General features: G+C 37.5%; 1 protein-coding gene across 6 annotated transcripts in view; it reads left to right on the top strand.

Annotated features, from left to right (window-relative positions):
- Positions 1-23,435, top strand: part of mtmr4 (myotubularin related protein 4) — a 94,813-nt gene that overhangs the window by 11,127 nt on the left and 60,251 nt on the right. For 4 of the 6 annotated variants that reach the window (XM_077222459.1, XM_077222467.1, XM_077222462.1 and 1 more), the window contains exon 2: positions 637-739. In XM_077222459.1, coding sequence (XP_077078574.1) covers positions 737-739 — 3 coding nt within the window. In that variant the 5' untranslated portion in view covers positions 637-736. Of the gene's footprint in view, positions 1-636; positions 740-12,505; positions 12,911-23,435 lie in introns of those variants that run through there. The other 2 variants (XM_077222455.1, XM_077222452.1) reach the window with 2 other exon arrangements.

The raw sequence follows: 23,435 nt of genomic DNA on the forward strand, positions 1-23,435 counted from the left end.
TCACATGATTTAACTTTTGTCTTTGGTCACACAGGTGTGTGTGTTTAGACCATGTGACTGTGACAGACTGCAGAGATGTATACCTGCACTGATAACCTGTTTCTTTTCCTATATGTGCAAGTTTAGGCCTGTTTGTTCAACTGTCATTTTTTTTTTTCTATAGAATTTTGCAAGTGTTTGGACTCTGAGCAGGAAAAACGTCAAATGCTGAACATTCCTGAGAAAGGGTTGAGAGACTTTCGATCGGAACGGAACTGATCTCTAATATTGTACAACACTGATGTGTGTACTTTCTGCTCGGATGAGCAATAACCAAGAAATAAGATGCATGCATTATACTAGAGATGCGTAAAACTGCATATTTGCAAGCTCAACTTTGACCCCATGGACTGGTCTTACATGTAAATGTTATGGAATCCGCATATTAGATTTCTGAAGGATCATGTGACACTGAAGACTGGAGTAATGATGCTGAAAATTCAGCTTTGATCACAGGAATAAATAACATTTTAAAACAAATGACAATGTTTATGGTTCTTCTGTCATCATAACCCCATTGAAGACCTTTGGGACGATTTTGCTCTTGTGTTGAATGGGTCACCACCACATTTTGACTTGTGCTCCTCTTTCTTTCAGAATGTCTCGTGAGCTGTAGCTGTGAGGTGCGAGACCCGTCGTGGAGAGGAGAGCTGGCACAACGCAGTCAAGACTAAAGACAAGCACACCTGCTGAGAAAATGGTGAGTGATGTGAATTTCAAAAGAACAGCAAAGCAAACACACACCTTATAAGGTGCAATTTAAGGGGAGAAACTTGATGCAAAGAAAAAATAATTGCACCCTCTCCTTTAGAACTCTTTGGTCATTTTTGACTGAAAAAGTGTCCTTTTTTTGTTTGTTTTTTAAGATTATTTTTTTTATTTCATTGGAATGGTACGAAACTTGGTAACGGTTTTGGCACTTGCTGTGTGAACACAAAAATAAATCATGGATATGATTCGGAAAGGTTAAATGGTCCTGTAAATAATAGTCACACTTGTGCTCCTCGTGGTCAAAAATGAGCGCATTGAAAATGAATGGGAGACGAATTTAATCTAGTGGACACTTTTGGTACTGCAATCAAACAATCTTTTTGGAAGCTCATTTAAGATATCAAGCTCAAATTTGAAACAACTTTTTTAGATGTATGGCTTTGATTTTCTTGCAGTTTTTGAGTAAAGCGTGATTTTGAAAATATATATGTGTTTACTTTGCTCTAAAGCATTCAGATTTATGACAGTTCAGGTCAATGCAATTTTCAGGTCAATGCTCAAAAAGTGAATAAATGGATTATAAATAGAGCGTAAATATAATTTAGTATTAAAAAAATCACCTAAAAACACAATCTTAAATAATAAACATTATCAAACTAAAATATAGTACATTAACTTCATTGACAAAAAACAAATTTGCTCATTTTTGACTGACACGCGAAGAGCACAAGTGGGTTAAGCACATTTATTACCAGCGTTTCGGCACAACAAATAGCCTTTGTCAAGGTGACGTGACACACTGCTTATTTCATGATGGACCCACAATGCAATAACAAATTTTTTCTCTGATTTAGGTTAGTAATATGACATTTTGGGGCTGTTTTTGTGAGCTGTTGCAAATACCCAAGGGTCACCTGAGGATAAACCTAGTTTATTTGGTTAGATACATTTTGTGTGCTTCAAATCCATGCATGTTTTCGGCGCTGTGTTCTCCGCGGGCCGGGGCAGATGGAAGCGGTGCTCTCTGGCTCGGTGCACACTAAAGAAATGCCTTTAGGCTGTAAGTTCAAGCCAAAACATCTGTCACCTTTATGAAACAACCCTTCCTTTATTGTCAGATCAGAGCGGGGTGAAGACTGATGTGTGTCTGCTGGATGTAGTGATTTTCCTCTTTAGATTGCATGTTGTGTTTGGACAGTCTGACCCCGCGTTATTAACGGCCATGATGGCTTGCATTCCGTTCTCTTCCTGTTTTTCACTTTCTGCTCTTCCAGAGTGAAATTTCCCCATAAAATCCCATGCAGGAGTGAACAGATGTTGGGAATTTCTTTGATGTTTGCATGCAAGTGTTTGAAGAAATGTCAAAGAATTAAACGCTGTTAAACGCTGACTGATGCTGATTGTTGACTTTGTATGTTATATTCTGAGTTTTATTGGATACCCTTTATTACCCCTTTTTAGCCAATCAGCGAACACTAAGATCACTGTTAGTTCTTATAGTGCTGGTTTAGACCCGACTCTGTTGGAGGAACTAAATTAGCTCCTACTTCAGAGTTCCTGGAACTAAAATCGTTCCTGGTTTCTGCGGTGCAAACATGACAAAATCTGGGTACTTTCGCCAATAGTTCTGGGAACTATGAAAAGGTTCCTCCGGTGTGAAAGCCCCTTTGGTCTTAAAAAGGCAGAAACCTGCAGACACCTTGCATAATTCTCCTGTATAATACCATAATAGACTTCACTTTCGGACTTTTCAGTTTGGTCCGAATCAAAATTACAGGTGTGAAACCTCCCTCGGACCACGGTCCGGACCAAACAGATGAAATTTGGTCCGACGAAAAGAGGTAGTCTCGGTCCGGATCAAACTGAACAAAGGTTTGGTTCGTTTCTAGTGTGAAAGCATTTCTGTATGGTTCGGTCTTTCAGACCTTTTACAGGAAGTTTCGGTGGTTCCCACATGGCCGAAAAATCAGAAGGTGGCAGGAAAAATGAGCCGTGGTAGCACATGTGGAGAGGAGGAGACGAGGTTTTTAATTGAAGTATTGTCTGATGACATAATAATAATAATCGCATGATTGCTTGCAGTCTTCTCCTCCTGTCCTGCCGGCGACGCTAAAATGTTCGCACGACGAAAAAATAACAATACAGTTGCAATGATAGGCTATGCGTTGTTCATTCATGTTGTCAAAGTTACCCGCCGAATTGACAACACGCTGATGTCAGACGCATGTCCATTTACAAACCAATCAATGTCAAGATGCAGCCCACATAGATGATGACGACAGGACGCAAATATTTCACGTAAAGTTCTTTAGTGCGCTCGCATAATTGCAGTGTGAAACCAAACCAAAACTTTCTGAAGGTAAGAAAAATGTATCAAAATGTGAACTTTGGTTTGAACCTTGGTGCGGACTTTCAGGTGTGAAAACTCCCTAAGTTAGAAATTTAATTCAGGTCTGTGCTCAAAAAGTGAATAAATGGATTATAAATGCATCTTAAATATAATTTAGTATAAAAAAATCCCCTAAAAATATTAAATATAGTACATTAATTTCATTGACAAAAAAATCAACAAATTCTGTAATTTCTGACCCACACGTGAAGAGCACAAGAGGGTTAAGCAGATTTATTACCAGCGTTTCGGCACAACAAGTAGCCTTTGTCAAGGTGACGTGTGTCCATCATGAAATCTGCGCAGCGTCACAATACTATAACACATTTTTTCTCTGATTTAGGTTAGTAATATGACATTTTGGGGCTGTTTTTGTGAGCTGTTGCAAATTCCCAAGGGTCACCTGAGGATAAACCTACAGTTCATTTGGTTAGGTACTTTTTGTGTGCTTCAAATCCTTGTGTAGGAAAGGTGTTTTTTGTGTGGTGTTCTGTAGAATGTGGACGTTTAAGAAGCGTCACCAGAACCAGGGTCCTGATTTTAACTTTATTCACAGTTTCTCTAGTTGTTTTTTCCATCATGATGTGGCGCTCTGAGCGAGCGAACGCGTCCCCTCGGTGCTCATTAAACACTTAGTGCGCTCCATAAACAAAGCAAGGCTTGTGCCTCATTTTCCTCAAGCCCGGTTGTAAACCTCTGTGTTAAGAGTGTGCTGCACTGCGGCCCATCCAGAACTGAGCTCGTGCCAAGAGCTGCTCATAAACTCTCAGTAGAAACCGTGCTGGTGTCTCATTGCGACAGAACCAGAACCTGCCAGAACCAGTCGCCCTTAAGTTTTTCTAATAACTTATTGGGGTGTGTGTGTGAGAGTATATGGGAAACCTGGGCCTGGTGCCGGTTCTGGTCAAGTGGAGTCGGTCAATGGTTCTCACTGGCCCGTTGCAGCAACAGTTTCCATTGCGCTCTTTAATAGGGGTGTAACAATACAAAAAAAAAGTTGCAATACAAAAATGCATCAATATGTATTGTTTCATCAAAATGTTTCTTTGTTTTTAGAGTTTTAGTGTCGGTACTACATTAAACTACTATATAATGCAATCAGGGAATATTTGTGATTCCTGATAATCCCAAATATTTTATGTTACCAGTAAAAAGTGTGGTACATTATTTTAAATATATCTTGTGCAAGCATATTCGTCTAAAATAATTCAGTATTTTCAGCTTCAGAATCATGAATATTTTTATTCTGGTGTCTCTATTGTTCTGTGTTTGGGTTTCCAGCACCAAGTATATTCATTTACACACACAATGTAATATCAAATTTAGCATTTTAATTAACAGTAAAAAAAAAATGTGTTAACTTTTGTTGACTAATGTCTTGAGTATCCCAATAATATCGTATTGAGTTCAGTATCGTGATATGTATGGATCCGTGACAGGGTATCGTTACACCTCTAGTCTTTAATTGTCTTTCTCAACAAAGTTCCTGTGAAGATGTTCTGAATGTGATCATTTGGACTTTTTCTTATTGCCTGTTCTCTTGAGACTCCGTTTGGAAAATTAGCTCATGTTTTTTGTTGTCATTGTAAATTGATTCTCATGAGCGTTTTCCGTTGAGGAAGTTGATTGTGTAAAATATGTTTCACTTGTTTCCATTCAGAATCTGAGCTGATATAATCAGTGTAGAGTGATGACGTATTTGTGTAGGTTATTTTCCGCATGGTTTTGTGTGATAAGAGGTGAGAAAACTGATCTTTTACCTTGTTTTTGTCTGTGAAGGTGGAGCTTCTGCCCCGCATGAGCTCACCTGCCCACCGAATGGAAACATTACAGAGTAACTGGGTTCAGTTTCAGTGGTCAAACACAGGCAGAGATGTTTTATGGCCCCAGGATCTTCAAACAAACCCATTAAGACTCTCACTGCTCTGGAGTTAACGTGAAACCAGTAAATATAGACAAACATTAATCATTCGCTCTCTAGCCACTTCTCAATGAAAATGAAAGTACTGTAGACTGATAGATAAAAACAGATCTATCAATCAACCTATTGGCCGTTCTATCATTCTCTCTATCGGTTGTTCTATCAGTCATTCTATAGTTTCTTCTATCGGTCGTTCATTCTATCTGTCATTCTATTGTTCCTTCTAGCGGTCGTTCCTTCTATCAGTCGTTCTATTGGTCGTTCCATCTGTCATTCTATTGTTCCATCTACTGGTCCATGATGCATGTTCTATCATCCATCTGGTCTATCGGTCATTCCATCTATCGCTCATTCTATCCTATCTATCGGTCGTTCCATCTATCGCTCATTCTATCCTATCTATCGGTCGTTCCATCTATCGCTCATTCTATACTTTTATCAGTCATTCCATCTATCGCTCATTCAATCCTATCTATCGGTCGTTCCATCTATCGCTCATTCTATACTTTTATCAGTCGTTCCATCTATCGCTCATTCTATCCTTCTATTTATCGGTCGTTCCATCTAACGCTCCTTCTATACTTCTATCTATCGGTCGTTCCATCTATCGCTCATTCTATACTTTTATCAGTCGTTCCATCTATCGCTCATTCTATCCTTTCATCAGTCGTTCCATCCATCGCTCATTCTATCCTTCTATCTATCGGTCGTTCCCTCTATCGCTCATTCTATCCTTTCATCAGTCGTTCCATCTATCGCTCATTCTATCCTTCTATTTATCGGTCGTTCCATCTGTTGTTCCTTCTATCAGTCGTTCTATTGGTCGTTCCATCTATTGTTCCATCTACCGGTCCATGATGCATGTTCTATCATCCATCTGGTCTATCGGTTGTTCCATCTATCGCTCATTCTATCCTATCTATCGGTCGTTCCATCTATCGCTCATTCTATACTTTTATCAGTCGTTCCATCTATCGCTCATTCTATCCTTCTATTTATCGGTCGTTCCATCTAACGCTCCTTCTATACTTCTATCTATCGGTCGTTCCATCTATCGCTCATTCTATACTTTTATCAGTCGTTCCATCTATCGCTCATTCTATCCTTTCATCAGTCGTTCCATCTATCGCTCATTCTATCCTTCTATTTATCGGTTGTTCCATATATCGCTCATTCTATTGTTACGGCCCTTTATCTAGCTTGGCTCGTTAAATCACATATAAGACAAGGACCGAACATATTTAATAATCACAGACGATTGAGTGGTATTCAGACGTTAATCACGCCATAATTTTTAATCCAGTCCACAACAGACAAAGGACAGAGCACCCCATAATAAACAACAAACAAATAAACAACACAGGTAGGGCAACAGAAAAAAACATAATCCCTTAACTAAGCCTATCGTAGCAGGAAAGATCTTACCTAACTCCCGACAGAAACAACAAACAGGTGAGTCTTCCGGGCCACTGCTTCGCTACGCTACAATCTAAATAAATAACAAAAGTGAACTAAGGAAATAACCTCTACCTGGCTTTAAATAATAAATAAAAAAAAACTCAGTTCACTATCATCGAAGACTTCAGCATGGAGGTGCGACACGAGACGATGAGCGTTCTCGCCATCAGGCGAACCACCCCAGCTGACAACAATCAGGAACGGCGGCGAAGAATGAGGAGCAAGAGAAGCGGAGAGAGACCGCGCCCTCAACACCAGGCCGGCTTAAGTGCAGGAATTCCCATGACGTCACTCATTCCGTAAATCAGGGGAAAACCCCTAACTCCACCTACGAACTCAAATAACAAAATTAATACACTCAGTAGTTCAATATATATATATATATAGATCCACGTAACACTATCCTTTCATCAGTCGTTCCATCTATCGCTCATTCTATCCTTCTATTTATCGGTTGTTCCATCTATCGCTCATTCTATCCTTTCATCAGTCGTTCCATCCATCGCTCATTCTATCCTTCTATTTATCGGTCGTTCCATCTGTTGTTCCTTCTATCAGTCGTTCTATTGGTCGTTCCATCTATTGTACCATCTACCGGTCCATGATGCATGTTCTATCATCCATCTGGTCTATCGGTCGTTCCATCTATCGCTGATTCTATCCTATCTATCGGTCGTTCCATCTATCGCTCATTCTATATTTTTATCAGTCATTCCATCTATCGCTCATTCTATCCTATCTATCGGTCGTTCCATCTATCGCTCATTCTATACTTTTATCAGTCGTTCCATCTATCGCTCATTCTATCCTTCTATTTATCGGTCGTTCCATCTATCGCTCATTCTATACTTTTATGTCGTTCCATCTATCGCTCATTCTATCCTTTCATCAGTCGTTCCATCTATCGCTCGTTCTATCTATCGCTCATTCTATCCTTCTATTTATCGGTCGTTCCATCTATCGCTCATTATATCCTTTCATCAGTCGTTCCATCTATCGCTCGTTCTATCTATCGCTCATTCTATCCTTCTATTTATCGGTCGTTCCATCTATCGCTCATTCTATGCTTCTATCTATCAGTCGTTCTATTTTACGGTGTGTATGTGAGATGTGAGGAGTGTGTGTGAGTTGTGCTAAAAGGTCAGTTTGTTTGTGACAGGGTCTCTTTCCTAAAAATAGGAGTCATGGAGTCAGAAGGCCACGTCTGCACCAGCGCATACCCTCTGAAATGTGTGTGTGTGTGTGTGTGTGTGGATACATCCATGTTGCTCAGTTAAATGGTGTATCTGTAATTGTGTCGTGACTTTTTATCTGAAAGAGCTTAAATCATTCATTGTCATGCGCCGGTGCTCTTCCTCTCGAACACGACAACAGAGATGAAGAGAGGCCACGCTAGTGTCTCGGCTTTCACCTGATATCAGATGGAAATGCGGCGTCCAGATTAAAGGTCCGCTCTGGATTTTAAATTGAAGCCTGAATTTAAATGTAATCAAATTGAACCTGACCTGAATTTATTATTTCATTTTCATTTTTTTTTTTACATGGTGCCTTTAAAGCAAGCTTCTCATGATGCTTACACAAAACACATTCGTAAGATATTAAAATCAAGTAAAAGCTATCCTAGAAATAGATTTTAAAAAAAATTGACGTTTAAAAGTGGGATACTAATTAATAATTCACCCTAATGTTGACTTAAAGGAGGCATGTTGCTAGTTAGAAAAATTACTCGTAAGATTTTCCATGTTAGATTGTGAATGTAATATTTAATTAATGTATTATAGTAATCCTTTTAATTTTGTTTAAATTTATAATTGTAATAATTACAATTTTTTTTTTTTTTACACAGCTCCTTTTAAGAAGGAAACTTTCCATGTTTAGAAGTTAAAAAAATGGGTATCTTTATGATTTATTTGTAAAAAATAGTTTAATTAAATAAAGAGACGTATGTGATGTGTGGACATAATGTTCTGTGTGACCTCTCATAATGACCCTCGGGAACAGCACATCATGGCACGTTCGTCACGCTCTGAGCGTTTTGGAGTCTCTCTTAGTGACTGGACTGCATGTCCTTTTAGTGCAGATGCATGCTGGGAAATTGCAGAGCGAGTCTCCCTCAGCATGTCACAATGCAGACGATGGTGTTCGGAGGAAGGAGGGGGAGATGCTGAAGAATGCTTTGTCACTGGTGCCGATGCGTCTCTCTCTCTCTCTCTCTCTCTCTCTCTCTCTCTCTCTCTCTCTCTCTCTCTCTCTCGTGTCAGTGTCTCTCTCTCTCTCTCTCTCTCTCTCTCTCTCTCTCTCTCTCTCTCTCTCTCTCTCTCTCTCTCTCTCTCTCTCGTGTCAGTGTCTCTCTCTCTCTCTCTCTCTCTCTCTCTCTCTCTCGTGTCAGTGTGTCTCTCTCTCTCTCTCTCTCTCGTGTCAGTGTGTCTCTCTCTCTCTGTCTCTCTCTCTCGTGTCAGTGTCTCTCTCTCTCTCTCTCTCTCTCTCTCTCTCTCTCGTGTCAGTGTCTCTCTCTCTCTCTCTCTCTCTCTCTCTCGTGTCAGTGTCTCTCTCTCTCTCTCTCTCTCTCTCTCTCTCGTGTCAGTGTGTCTCTCTCTCTCTCTCGTGTCAGTGTGTCTCTCTCTCTCTCTCTCGTGTCAGTGTCTCTCTCTCTCTCTCTCTCTCTCGTGTCAGTGTCTCTCTCTCTCTCGTGTCAGTCTCTCTCTCTCTCTCTCTCTCTCTCTCTCTCTCGTCAGTGTCTCTCTCTCGTGTCAGTGTCTCTCTCTCGTGTCAGTGTCTCTCTCTCTCTCTCTCTCTCTCTCTCTCTCTCTCTCTCTCTCTCTCTCGTGTCAGTGTCTCTCTCTCTCTCTCGTGTCAGTGTCTCTCTCTCTCTCTCGTGTCAGTGTCTCTCTCTCTCTCTCGTGTCAGTGTCTCTCTCTCTCTCGTGTCAGTCTCTCTCTCTCTCTCTCTCTCTCTCTCTCTCTCTCTCTCTCTCTCTCTCTCTCTCTCTCTCGTCAGTGTCTCTCTCTCTCTCTCTCGTCAGTGTCTCTCTCTCTCTCTCTCTCGTGTCAGTGTCTCTCTCTCTCTCTCTCTCGTGTCAGTGTCTCTCTCTCTCGAGTCAGTCTCTCTCTCTCTCTCTCGAGTCAGTCTCTCTCTCTCTCTCTCGAGTCAGTCTCTCTCTCTCTCGTGTCAGTGTCTCTCTCTCTCTCGTGTCTCTCTCTCTCTCTCTCGTGTCAGTGTGTCTCTCTCTCTCTCTCTCTCTCTCTCTCTCTCTCTCTCGTCAGTGTCTCTCTCTCTCTCATGTCAGTGTCTCTCTCTCTCTCTCTCTCGTCAGTGTCTCTCTCTCTCTCATGTCAGTGTCTCTCTCTCTCTCGTGTCAGTGTCTCTCTCTCTCTCATGTCAGTGTCTCTCTCTCTCTCGTGTCAGTGTCTCTCTCTCTCTCTCTCTCTCGTCAGTGTCTCTCTCTCTCTCGTGTCAGTGTCTCTCTCTCTCTCGTGTCAGTGTCTCTCTCTCTCTCGTGTCAGTGTCTCTCTCTCTCTCATGTCAGTGTCTCTCTCTCTCTCTCTCGTCAGTGTCTCTCTCTCTCTCATGTCAGTGTCTCTCTCTCTCTCGTGTCAGTGTCTCTCTCTCTCTCGTGTCAGTGTCTCTCTCTCTCTCGTGTCAGTGTCTCTCTCTCTCTCTCTCTCTCTCTCTCTCTCGTGTCATGTGTGTCTCTCTCTCTCTCTCTCTCTCGTGTCAGTGTCTCTCTCTCTCTCTCTCTCTCTCTCGTGTCATGTGTGTCTCTCTCTCTCTCTCTCTCTCGTGTCAGTGTCTCTCTCTCTCGTGTCAGTGTCTCTCTCTCTCTCTCTCTCTCGTGTCAGTGTCTCTCTCTCTCTCTCTCTCTCGTGTCATGTGTGTCTCTCTCTCTCTCTCTCTCTCGTGTCAGTGTCTCTCTCTCTCGTGTCAGTGTCTCTCTCTCTCGTGTCAGTGTCTCTCTCTCTCTCTCTCTCTCTCTCTCTCTCTCTCTCTCTCGTGTCAGTGTCTCTCGCTCATCGTGACTGCTTGCGGATGCATCCCCTCCCCCCGCCTGCAGCATCACACCGGATCCAGAGACAAAACAGACCATGCGAGATGACTTAACTTGATGCGCACGTAATTTGTGTTATTGTGTGTATGCAGAGTGTTTGTGTGCTAGGAATGGCAATCTTAAACGGAGTTAAATTTTTTTTTTTTTCTTCATTATTTACTCGCCCTCATGTTGTTCCTAACCTGTATTAGTTTCTTTCTTCAATCGAACACAAAAAATATATTTTAATGAATGTTGGTTATGGAACAGTTAACGGACCCTATTGACTTCCATGTTCGGGAAAAAATACTATGTAAGTCAATGGCTACCGTCAACTGTATGATTACTGACATTCTTTAAAACATCATCTTTTGTGTTCAGTTGAAGACAGAAACTAATACAGGTTTGGAGCAACTTGAGGGTGAGTAAATAATGACAAAAGGTAGTTGCCGCCGCATTTAAAAGTAAACTATAATGTAATTTTATTTAATAATTTGACTAGAAACGCCAAGGTCTTGTTACATTTTATCAGTTTATGATTTCCCTGGGAATCGAACAAGTCACTTTGGATAAAAGCATCTGCATGAATATAAATGTATTAAATTAAAAAATATATTTTTTAGAAGGAATAATATAAAATTACATTATCAAAATTATTTTAAAAAATGTAAGGGATAATATTAAAGATAAGGAATAATATAAAATAGTACAAGTTGTTATCCTAATATTAAAATTAATACAAAATTGAAAAAAAATCTTATTCAAATATAATAACCCTATTTAAAATGTATATAAATATTATAAAAAGAAAACGCATTTGCACATGCACAATCAAGCTTCAGAACTTTTATATTTTGTTATTCTGCTCTTGATTAGTTTCAGCTCGTTAAGTGAGTCAGACTGATTTGGATCAATCACTCTTGCGTTTGATGCTGATTTGTGGTGATTCATTAATAAGGCGTTTAATGAGTGTTTTGAGCTTGTTCTGAAGAAGCGTGACTCGTCAAACGCAAGTTATCATGTTGAGTTTCGGCAGTGCCGTCCACTGTTAAATCTCATTGGTCAAAAATCCTGCTTGTGTAATTGTAGGTTAAACATCAGTTCATCAAGTGTGGCGCGGCCGGTTGTGTCTGGTTATGAGTGTACGAGTCGTTAGGGGTTCAGGAACCCTATTGTAATTGTAAGGATTTGTGCAGACCAAACCATAAGTGCTAGAGACTTGAAACCCGGCCAGATGGTAGGCCTCAATTTGGCGAGAACCTATCAGAGTATGACCCCGATTGGCCCATAGGTGGCGCTACAGCAACCAAAAGAACTAAATCGCTCATAATTCCTAGACTGTTTGACTTTGATTCAAGGATTTTACACCACTGTGATCCTTGGCTCAAGATTGACGTATGCTATTGTATGCTATGTTAGATTTTGACCTTGAAATATTTGATTTGGGTGGCTGTAACGGGGTCATTTAGAAAGGGGGCGTGACAAAATGCTCTCAAAAGCCTATAAATCCTAAACTCAGAACTTCACGAAACTTGGTGAGCATATGTGACATAACACCCTTAACACGCATCCACATTTTCATGGAGATCGGATCATAGGTGGCGCTATAACGGTCAAAAAGCTTTGAAAACCATGTATTTCCTATGGTAAATTGCCTATATTGGCTGTAAATGGTATTTTCCATCTATGATGTCAGTGGTTAAATACTTGCTAAATAAAAACTTGATGTCTTTAATGCGTATGTGGATAAAGGCCTTAAATGCTTAAATGTCTTTATTTCCAGTCTCATTCATTTCAGACAGAAAATTGAGGAAACGCTTATTTTTGAACAGGAATGCATTAATATCTGCTGCGCTGCCATCTTGCTGAGGTTGCAAGCTGGCACTGATGAGATCTCGGTGAAGGGTGAACGCAGGAATAGAGAGAGAGAGAGAGAGAGAGAGAGCACGTGAGAGGGTGCAGTGCATGAGGGTGGAGCTTAGCTTCAGGCAATACCCTTTCTAATTCTCTCTCTCTTTCCTCTCCATCTCTCTCGCTCTCTCTCGCTCTCTCTCTCGCTCGCTCTCCCTCTCTCCATGTCTGGTCTGCGCAGTGACGCCGGTATCACTGTCTCTTCTCCCGTCTTGCTTTTCACCAACGATTTTTCTGGAATATTCTGAGCAACAGGAACATCTACGTGTGGACATTGTGCATCTTTGTGTGTGTGTGTGTGTGAGGTGGCGAAACACACGCTGTTCTCCGCTGAGGGAAGGATGGTTTTGCCGGCTGGTCTTGCAGCGTTTCTCATCCGAGTGTGTGTGTGTGTCTCCTGGGCAAGCGCGCCATGAGCCGGACCAAACGCGTCTCCTGCTCAATGCTCAACTGCTTCGTAAGTGATGCTCTCCGTGTGTGTGTGTGTGTGTGCTGCAGCTGTGGTTAAGTGATTGACGGCACGTGAGTTCCAGATGTCGTTTCTACTGAGGAAGAGAGTGAGTGTTGTCATAAAGAGAGCAGATCTGCACATGAGCCGCTGCTCCGCTGGGAATATGAGGAAGTTCAGGAGAAAGAAGAGATCCAGGATATACGGACGCCTTCAGTCTTTTTCATTACAGACTCACTTTATTCTAGATGTTTGAAAACTTTGGTATAACTGAGAATATTGATATTACTTTGGTATAATAGAGTGTTGTTGTTATTATTAGTAGTTGAAAGAGTAGTAGTAGAACTGGGAGTAAATTAAAAAATATAAGTATAATATACCAATTATATTGTTGTTTTTCGTTAATTTTTTTTAATAATATATTTCCACCGTTATTATTTTTTATTATTTAGTTAATAATAATGAAGATTATATAATTTACTATTATTATTTTGTAATAATAATAATAATAACAACTAACAATGATTTATTATTATTATTATTATTATTATACAAAATAAAGGGTTAATTATGATATAGGTCTACGCTTTTCATTATTAAACCTAATAATAGTATTAGTAATGGAATTATATAATATTTTTACTATTATGTAGTATAATAAATAACAAAGATTTATTATTAATGAGAGAATTAATATTTATTGATGAGAATATCATTATTTAGTATAATAATAAAAAAATAATATATTATTATTATTATTATTATTTTTTGGTTTGATTCCCATATTTACATGTGGTTTAACTTTCCTAGTTTTCTGTCTGATTTTTGACTGTATGTTGAGCTCCGTTTAAGATCACATGACTCTCGTCTAGTGCGTCGCCTATAATGATATTATACTTTCTTACTATTATTATTATTAGTTGTAGTTATTATTTATTTATTTTGGTTTGATTCCCATATTTACACATGCTTTAACTTTTACTAGTTTTGTTTGATTGTGGTATTTTGACCCTGTATGTTGAGCTCTTTAGTTTCCGTTTAGGATCACATGACTCTAGTGTAGTGTGTCTCCTATAGTCAGTGCTATGTAACTGGTTGTAAAGCAGATTGATGGACACACGGAGAGATGTTATCGCAGGAGCGCTGAAGGTTGAGTCTCTCCTGCTCACTCAGCACTTCAGCGGCTCGTTACTGACGTTAATGAGGACGTGTTAAATGGAGACGACGTGGATGGAGGGATGTTTTGTTTTTATATTCAGAGGTCAGAGAGGAAGATGACCTTCTGATTGGTCCATCAGGAATTCATTTGCATAAAAGACTAGGCAGTTGATGTCACGTATTAACATGACACTTTTCCAATTTATTGATCGATTAAAAAGAATGAAAAATCAGCCTTTCTTATACGGGGATTTCTTAAGAGCAATTTGTTGACAAGCCAATAAATAATTGTTTTTATAGATTTTGAAAATATGTATTTTTGCATGCTTCTAAGCATGAGGATGAACATATTGGCACTAAGTTTTATTTATATCTGAGAGAAACGGGATGTGTCCCAAATTGGACGTGACACAAAATTTATTTAACCAGAATATGTAAAATATGCACTTCCACATTTAGTATATTTTGTCAAATTTGCAGCAAAAATAACTGTTATAAAATATTTGTTAAACTATTATATAATAAATGTAAAAATAACATATGGGTGTTATGTATTTTATTTTTTACAGATTTCCAGCAAAAATAACTATTATACAATATAACCATAATATAAAATAACTATGAAATTAAATAATTATAAAAATAGCATATTTAATGCATTGGTATATATGGTATATAAACCATTTTATTAGTTGAAATTTCCAGCAAAAGTATCTATTGTAAAATTATTTTTTATAAGCTCAAATAAATATATAATAACCTAATTATAAAAATAACATGTGTAAAGGGTATTTAGTGTATACGCATTTTATACATCAAATTTACAGCAAAGGCTATTTTTTAAATTATATATTATATTATTGTCTTTTTATTTATAATCTAGCTAAAATAAAATAAAATAGCTATTTTTTAAATTATATTTTATAGACTAATATAAAATAACTACATTTATATAGACTTTATATTTGTAATCCAGCAAAAAGCTTTTTTTAAAATATATTTTATAGACTAATATAAAATTATAACTGTTAACCATACTAGACTAACTAAAATAATCCAAAAGCAAAAATAACTTCTTTTTTATCATTTTAAAAACAACATAAATAATGGGTATGTATATGTGTGTGTGTGTGTGTGTGTGTATATATAATAAAACTATAATATGAAAATAACAAATAATTAAAAAAATATCTTTTGTAATTTAATATATAAAGCTTTTTATTAGTTGAATTTCTATTAGGCCTCGTTCACAATGCTCAATTACGTTTTTTTTTTTAAATCCGATTTTTTTTTTTTGCAAGGCCGTTCACATTTCGAATTAAATGCGACCTTTTGTGATCTCCTGTGTGAACATGAACGTGAAATGACCTAAAAGTGACCCGCATGCGCAGAAGAGTACTCAACGGTCAACGACGTCACCTGTTGTTTGCGGAAGTAGCTAAACATGGCCTGAATAGAGCTGTCCCCCCAAATATTAATTAAATCAGAAACCTTGCTTCCCTTCCATTGACTGGTCTCAGCATCGTCCGCCATAGTTGCTGTTTATCTTCTCATTCCCGCCTACTTCAATGCAGAATTATGACGTTTGTCGCATATCAATGACGTGCGGGTCGGATACATGTGACCTGGCCGTTCAGATTGAAGTCGCATTTCAAAAGATCGGATACATATCGGATTTGGACCACATACCCAAACATTTGAAAAGATTGGATCTGTGTCGTTCAGACTGTCATGAAAAGATCAGATACAGGTCGCATGGGGCAAAAAAAATCGGAATTGGGTCGTTTCAGCCTGCAGTGTGAACGTAGCCTTAGTTGAATTTCTGTTATGAATTAACAGTCACTCATGCGTGATGTAAGATATTAGTCATATTGCATACACCGACATTAGATTGAAGATTTTCCTCTATTTGCTCCTGATTGAAGTGTTTTCTCAGGGAGAGGCTGAGAGCAGTAAAAGGCTTTTATCAAATGAATAAAGATTGTTCCATCCTGTGACGTCCTCTCAGCATCTGATTTAGCAGTAATATGAGCTGTGTGTGTGTGTGTGTTCTCTACAGGCGCATGCATGTGCATATTTTGCATGTATTTTCCTGGCACGCTTGATCTATGTTAGTAGTCCCGCACGAGAGCTGTGTCCGTCAGCCTTGTGTCCCGTGAGTCACACACTCGTCGGCTCGATGCTCGTCGTGTTCGTGTGGCCCGCGGATCAGCTGCAGTAAACCCTCGGGCAGAAGAAGAGTCGTGACGAACACTCCTGCAGTCTCAGAGCTTCTCCTCAAACTTTAATATATCAAGGAAATCATAGCTCAATCAGAGATCTTTGGTAATACCTATACCAATAATATACCAGTAATATCTCATATATATAACTCTCAAATAGGGAATAGTCATAATTAACAATCCAAACTCATTAATTGTGCATACTATTTAATACATTATATTTACATACTTTTGTGTTTATGTTGAGCGCTCTACATTTTGTTTTTAGTGGGCTAAGAAACAGAACTGTGGAAATTATGAAGGAGCATGTGGGTTATAAGCATTTTCCTTCACTTATATTAGTTTTATGTGTGGAGAAATTGTAATATTTTATTTATATATATATATATACATGTATATGTATATCTGTATATATATATATATATATATATATATATATATATATATATATATATATATATATATATATATATATATATATATGTGTATATATATATATATCAACTAAAAAACAAACATTTTAATTACTTGAAAGATAAAATAAAATATATAAAAATATAAACTTATTTTATTTGAGCAACTTTTTCTTTTTCGTTTAGTTTAACTTTGCAAAAACTGATAAATAAAATCTAATAAAAACTGCAGATATATTTTAAATAAAAGCTGAACAAACAAAACAAAATTATTAACTTTCATTAAAAGTGAAAACAGAAAATATAAAGTCCAAAAAGAGACAGAGTGATATTCTTGGAGCAAGATATATATATATATATATATATATATATATATATATATATATATATATATATATATATATATGTGCTGTAGTGAAGTGACCCCAATTAAAGCAATAATTATGAAGTGTTGTTGGCTCAGAGTGGACAGCAATATAATAAAGACTCTTTGTAAATTATTTTTAAATTGATGAATAATAATAATAAACAACATCTTCTGGCATATAATTTTAGGCTAGTTAATTAGTCTAACTTTAGGCTGTTAATGTTTGCCTGAAGGAGTTTGTTGCATTAATATACTGTAGTTAAACTGATGTGGTTCCAGCTGTGTGTGTGTATATGCATGTATATAATATATAATATATATGTGTGTGCATGTAAAGAGGATCTTCTGGCAGGCTGTAGTTTCTCTGTCCTGTGTTGAACTTGAAGGACACTGTAGGATCTCCCGAGGCGTTCGTTCTCTGGTACATGATGTTGGTTATTAGTCAAGCTCTCGTGCAGATATATTCGATTAAGATGAAACATTGTGAGTGTGTGTGCTGTTCTGCCCCAGATATCGCTGTGTATCACGCGTGTTTCATGCGTGTTTCGCTCCTGCTGACGCTCTGATCTTTTCAAATATTCCTGCTCCTGAAATATTCAGTAGCAGCGGGAGAGACTGAACTCAGAAGCGTTTGTTCTTCAACTCGGTTCCTCCTCGTTCGTCTTTTCTTCTCTCCTCTCTGAGGTTTGATTGTTACCCAGATTGTAATTAGTGATGCACTGAAATTTCAGCAACCCAAAAATAAATGTACCCGTTTCGTCCGAAACTGTGGCGTTTAATTTTGTGCAACAACGTGGATAAACTACGACAGGTTAAACTATCAGCAATCTTCATTCATGATGAAACGAGATCTTTTAGGCTGTGCTGTTCTCTGTTGGTGCGTGAACAAAACTGCACTGATCATCTATGTTGATACTTAAACCTATTTCTGTGGTTGATATCAAAAGTCCCCCGTGAAAATCCAGCTTATAATGTTGTTTATATGTCTATGTGGTTTGAAATCGCTGGTGTTTCTGACGCCACAAAAGAGTGAGTGGAGGCGGGGCTCATTTGCATATTCATATAATCATGCATAATAAATGAGGCATGGGCGTCGGTTACGTTCAAGTTAGTTTAAGGCATGAGGAAATGGTTGTTTTTTTTGGGTGATCAAAGTTTTAAGGAATAAAATATACTACGGGGGACTTTAATAAAACAGCTTGTAAACATAATATTTTTACTTAACCTGTTGTCTTCATTTTTTAATGCATGTTTGAATAAATCTGTCGTGAAAACAAGTTATGACAGCACTGTGTAAATGTTTATATTTGAACAATTAATTGGAGTAGAAACATAATTTTATCATTAAAAAGTTTATATTTAATCTGTCATATGTGCAATTTATAGATTAAGTAAACTTAATTTTCCACTTTGGTTTTTGGCTAAATTAATACTTTAAATTGCTGTTTTGTTTAAAAGTTCAGCTTGTGCATCACTAGTTTAATAGAAGTTAGATGCATGTGTCTATTCAAACACAACTCGTTTTTACCGTAAGGTTGTTGGGTAATTTTGTGTTTTGCAGACGTACTTAGTTATTGCAAACCGATTTGTTTTAATTGCTCAACTTCAATATGAATTGTGGATATTGTATCAAAACGCTTCGGATTTATTTTATTGAATATATGCCTGTCGCATCCATTATGGATCTATTTCCATGTGTTACTTCTGGCATCCCATTGGAAGACAATTCAATTAAAATCAATGAAATGATCAAATAAATATGACATGCATCCACAGCACATCTCAATATTTACAGAGTAGATGTATGTTGTATATGAGTGGCCTATTGCTTGATAATTTAACCCAGACCAGGCGCTTTATGGAGGAAAAAAACTAACTTTTTCTTCTCCTTTGTGCATGGATATGTGGGAAAAGTAAACCGGAGTTGGAATTCCTGAAGTATCCATGGAAGCAAGACTCATTCATGAATGAATGCATGTCTGTAAGTGTTTGAATGAGTTTTAATCTGAATAGCTGTCCTGTAATAATCTCTAAAAGTCAATCTAATTCATGCACTTCCCACCGGATTACAATAGATGATGATTGTGTTTAATGAATTAAACTAATAGCTGTCCCGTCCAAAAACCTCTTTCAGTAATTTCATTCATGTTCGCGTCTGTCCTGTAACACGATAGAGAACTGGAACTGGGTCGTATGACAGAAAATAATCCAGTGACAAAGCACCAGTGTTATTTTAGTATTTATATACTAATGTAGTTTTTATACATGTTTTGAATTGGCTTTTATTTTTTTATGAGTATGTGTTAGTAATCTTAAGCGCGACTTTTGACTTTTTTTGTTTGTTTTGTTTCTAATTACCTTTATTTTTATTTCAGTTTTATTAATTTTAGTACCTTGACTTTTTCACTGCTGGCAAAATGTGTTTTCGATAAAACTGGGCTGCCTATACGATTGTCAGGTTGCACCGATTTAAAAAAATGTATCGCCTTGCTGTAGAAAATGGCGGTTTTCTTCTCTATTGCCAATTAGATAGGAAAACTTCAACACCCATAATGCACTGGGCATGTTGCCGTCCAAAGCCACTCCCATCAGTCTGCTATGGATACGCTTAACAGAGTCAAATACTGCCTTGCTTTAGTAGGAAATACTTCTCAGCAAACTTTTAGTCTTAATGGTATCGACTTGTATTGTTCCCGGATGCAAGAATTCAAAGAGTAAACGTTCAGTGGGAGTGAGTTACTTTCGGTTTCCAGTAAAGGATTCAGTGAAAAAAAAGTCTGCAAATAATCATAAATTCAAAGAGAACGCCGCGACGCAAAATGATCAGGCTGTCCGTGGGCAGGGACGCAAAAATGCAGAAGTATAATCTGTAGTTTTCACGAAAACCCTGGAGCTGTCAAAAGACTTTTGTCAAATTATATTTCAAAATAAATTTCTCGGAGAACGAGTAAACATTCTGAGTTTACTACCGACATTGTAACAAAACAAAACGGGTTGAAAATTGCTGAAATTACACTTTTGACTTAATTTTTTGTTAATGCAAGAAAAAAAATCATCTTTTTTTTATTTCAGCCCTAATTATTCTTTAGTTTTCATTTATCTCGTCATTATCTATACATTAGCCTAAGTTTTAGTATTTTTTTGTTTTTATAATTGTTTAATATAGCATTTTTATTTGTATTTTAGTTTCACTACTTAAACTTTTTCCTTTTTTTAATTCTTTCTCATATCATGGTTAAAAGTTTTAATATTTTGAGTTGCATTTTCAGCAAAAGTAACTATATCATGATTATTCCATTACTGTGATGTAGAATCGCTCTGATGCTTGTTAATGCATTAGTGCAGCGTCTTGTGTTAGTCTACACTGAAAAAAACAATAAGTAAAATTTCCTTTAAAAATATTTGTGTAAAAACTTGCCAAAGAAAAATGAAGTAAATTTCACACGCATATTTTTTAAAGGGGGGGTGAAATGCTCAGTTTCACTCAATCTCATGTTAATCTTGAGTACCTATAGAGTAGTATTGCATCCTTCATATCTCCAAAAAGTCTTTAGTTTTATTATATTTATAAAAGAAAGATAGGCTGTACCGAGTCTTTCCGGAAAAACCCGAGCGGGTGGAGGCGTACCGTGTGGGCGGAGCTAAATAATCACGACACGAGCGCGCGAAGCTTTTGCGTTGAGAGCGTCTGGAAGCTGTGAGTGACATCCGAAAATAAAGCATGGCTAACAATCAGATTCAGCCATACATTTTTGATCCAGAATCAGATCCCGAGACTGAGATTGAAGACGACCAGCAGCAGCAGCAGCAACGACTACAGCAGGACGTCTCTATGTGGTGTGTAGGCCTACTGGAACGGTATAACTTATAACTTAAACAATATAAGGGCTCGTTCATACAGAACGCGTTTTTGCTCACAAAAACGTGAGATGGGCAGTGAAATGGGTGAAAAACATAAGGTCTCGAGCGTTTTTTTAAAAATAGAAATGATTTGAACTTGAGCGCAGTGTTTTTAGAACACCATGTCATGCGCGAGTTTTACAACATTTGTGTGTTGTAAACAGACAGACTGGTTTATGAGGACATGATTTATTTTTACAATAAACAAACTGACACCTACAGTGGCCAGCTAAGCAAATGTATTTAAACACACACCATACATCGCATGCTCCATAGATACATTAACTGTATGTGATCATGTTGTTTACTTTCTGTGCTTACACGCCGATAGTTAACAACTCACAGACATTTGAAGCAGTTTTACTCACCGCCTGCGGTTCCAACGCACGACCGTGAACCTTTATCGTTGGGACTGCTCCATCTTTGAGTATTAGGCGATCTGCAAATCCGGCGTTGAACTGGGCCTTGTTTATAAAACTATTACTGTCGAAATGAAGGGAACAAACAAAAACACTTGCACAACTCCGTTGCTGCTCTGGAAAAACAAAATCCATCCACAGGTCCCTTAACGCTGGGTTCTTTGGAAATTTGTGCAATGTTGTCTTGCCCTGGCAACCAAAAACACTTTTTTGGTGCCATTTTTTTAATTGCAGCGCAGCCGAGCCCAGCGCTCTGATGGGCATAGGCGTACTCTCGCACGCACTAGGCTACAGATGCGCGCGCGCCCTTCCGGGAGAAGTGCCCTTAAGACCCGTATAAGGAAATTCCGGCGACTCTGACGTCACACAGGCCCGTATTCGAAAAAAACTTTCCGAAACTTGTGACAAACCGGAAGGAGTATTTTTGGAACAGAATTACTCCATCATACTTACAACTTCATTTTTGAAACTTTGTCCATGTTTAGCATGGGAATCCAACTCTTTAACAGTGTGAAAAACTCACTATGCATGAAACAGCATTTCACCCCCCCTTTAAAGGAAATTTCACATATGGACTTAAGTCAAGTCTACTTAACAAAATTAAGTGAAAGTAACAAAGAAAATACTTGGCTAGTAAAAGATCGAGCAATATCTATTTTGAAGATTCCTTTGCAATACATTTCATCTAACAACATAACATTGAGTTAAACCACACGTTTAAAGTGTACGCTTTACTTGGAAACATCTAAGTAAGTAATATAATAGATATTGTGTGAGACACCATATCTACATGTCAGAAGTTACACGTGATGTGAACGCAGAAACCTCAATACTTTGTAGAAGTAAAATTCCCATCATGCACTGGGCCTTGAGTAATTGAGGTTGATTTTTCATTGGTTTCCAGCTGCATTTACACTGTTTTATCATTGCTTTTATTGTTAGAATTAGTAAATTGCCATTTTGTGACATTTGGAGTTTTGGAGACATTTCGATCCATCAAATGTTACCGTCATTGTTGTGTTTTGTCAGTATCAGAAAAAAATTATAACCTTGATATTTACGCTTTCATTTCTACACACTTGAATTGAGTGCTAATATAGAATTTACTTTGTTTTTTTAAACTAACTTTTTCATGTAAATTATAAAAAAAAATTCTGTAGCATTTATTTCACCACAAAATAATTTGTATCAGTGCAGTGTTTCTCTAGAACAAACAAGTGCGGTAAAGCGAGGGATGGGGGAGGAGGAGTGTGACGAAGCAAAAACTCAGCGTCCTCAATCATCGTGTTCCCAGAGACCACAGGAGACGTCAGAGCCTCAGACAAGCACTTTTCCACTGTGCGTTTGTCTTGAAGTGATGAGATGATTGGTCTCAGGGTCACCTGACCCCGTCTGAAGCTTTATAAACACTTTTCTTGCACAAGAACATTGTGTTTCCTGTAAACGGCCCAAAGGTGATGTTTGGTTATGTGAGATGCTAACCACAGGTTTTTGCCGTCTTTTTTATTTCTAGAAATGTACTTTATGAATGTAGGTGAATCTCACTACACAAGCTTCATTTCACGTTTTTGCTTTTCCATTGACTACTGTCAAGATATATTAATGAATACAATAAAAATACAAATTAAGTGATAAATGAAATGCATGAAAAAATTAAATGCATATGTACAATGCATTGTTGTAACAGTTTGAAGAGAATCTGGCCGAGGAGGTAATTAAAATTAAGTTAAATTAAACTCTTAACTTGTTTGTTGTTATTACCTAAACAACCTGCAGAGGTTGTTAGCACCATAGTATTGCAATGTATTCCTATAATTAGTAAATAAAAAAAAATCATAAAAAAAATCATAAATATTTAATAAATAAATTAAATAATGCTAAATTGACACTGGTCACATTATACATATTTATTTGAATTGGCATTTCTTTTTACTTTTTTTTTTTTTTTTTTTAATTTTGGTAATTTTTTTATTATTTATTTTTCAATTTAAGATTTAGTACTTTTAGGCAAAAGTTTCAATTAGTTTTTTTGTTGAGACAATTTTCATCTAATAT

This window comes from Siphateles boraxobius, unplaced genomic scaffold (assembly GCF_051911475.1).
Source record: "Siphateles boraxobius isolate OS27281-9 unplaced genomic scaffold, OSU_SipBor_1 120, whole genome shotgun sequence".
Classification (NCBI taxonomy): Eukaryota; Metazoa; Chordata; class Actinopteri; order Cypriniformes; family Leuciscidae; genus Siphateles; species Siphateles boraxobius.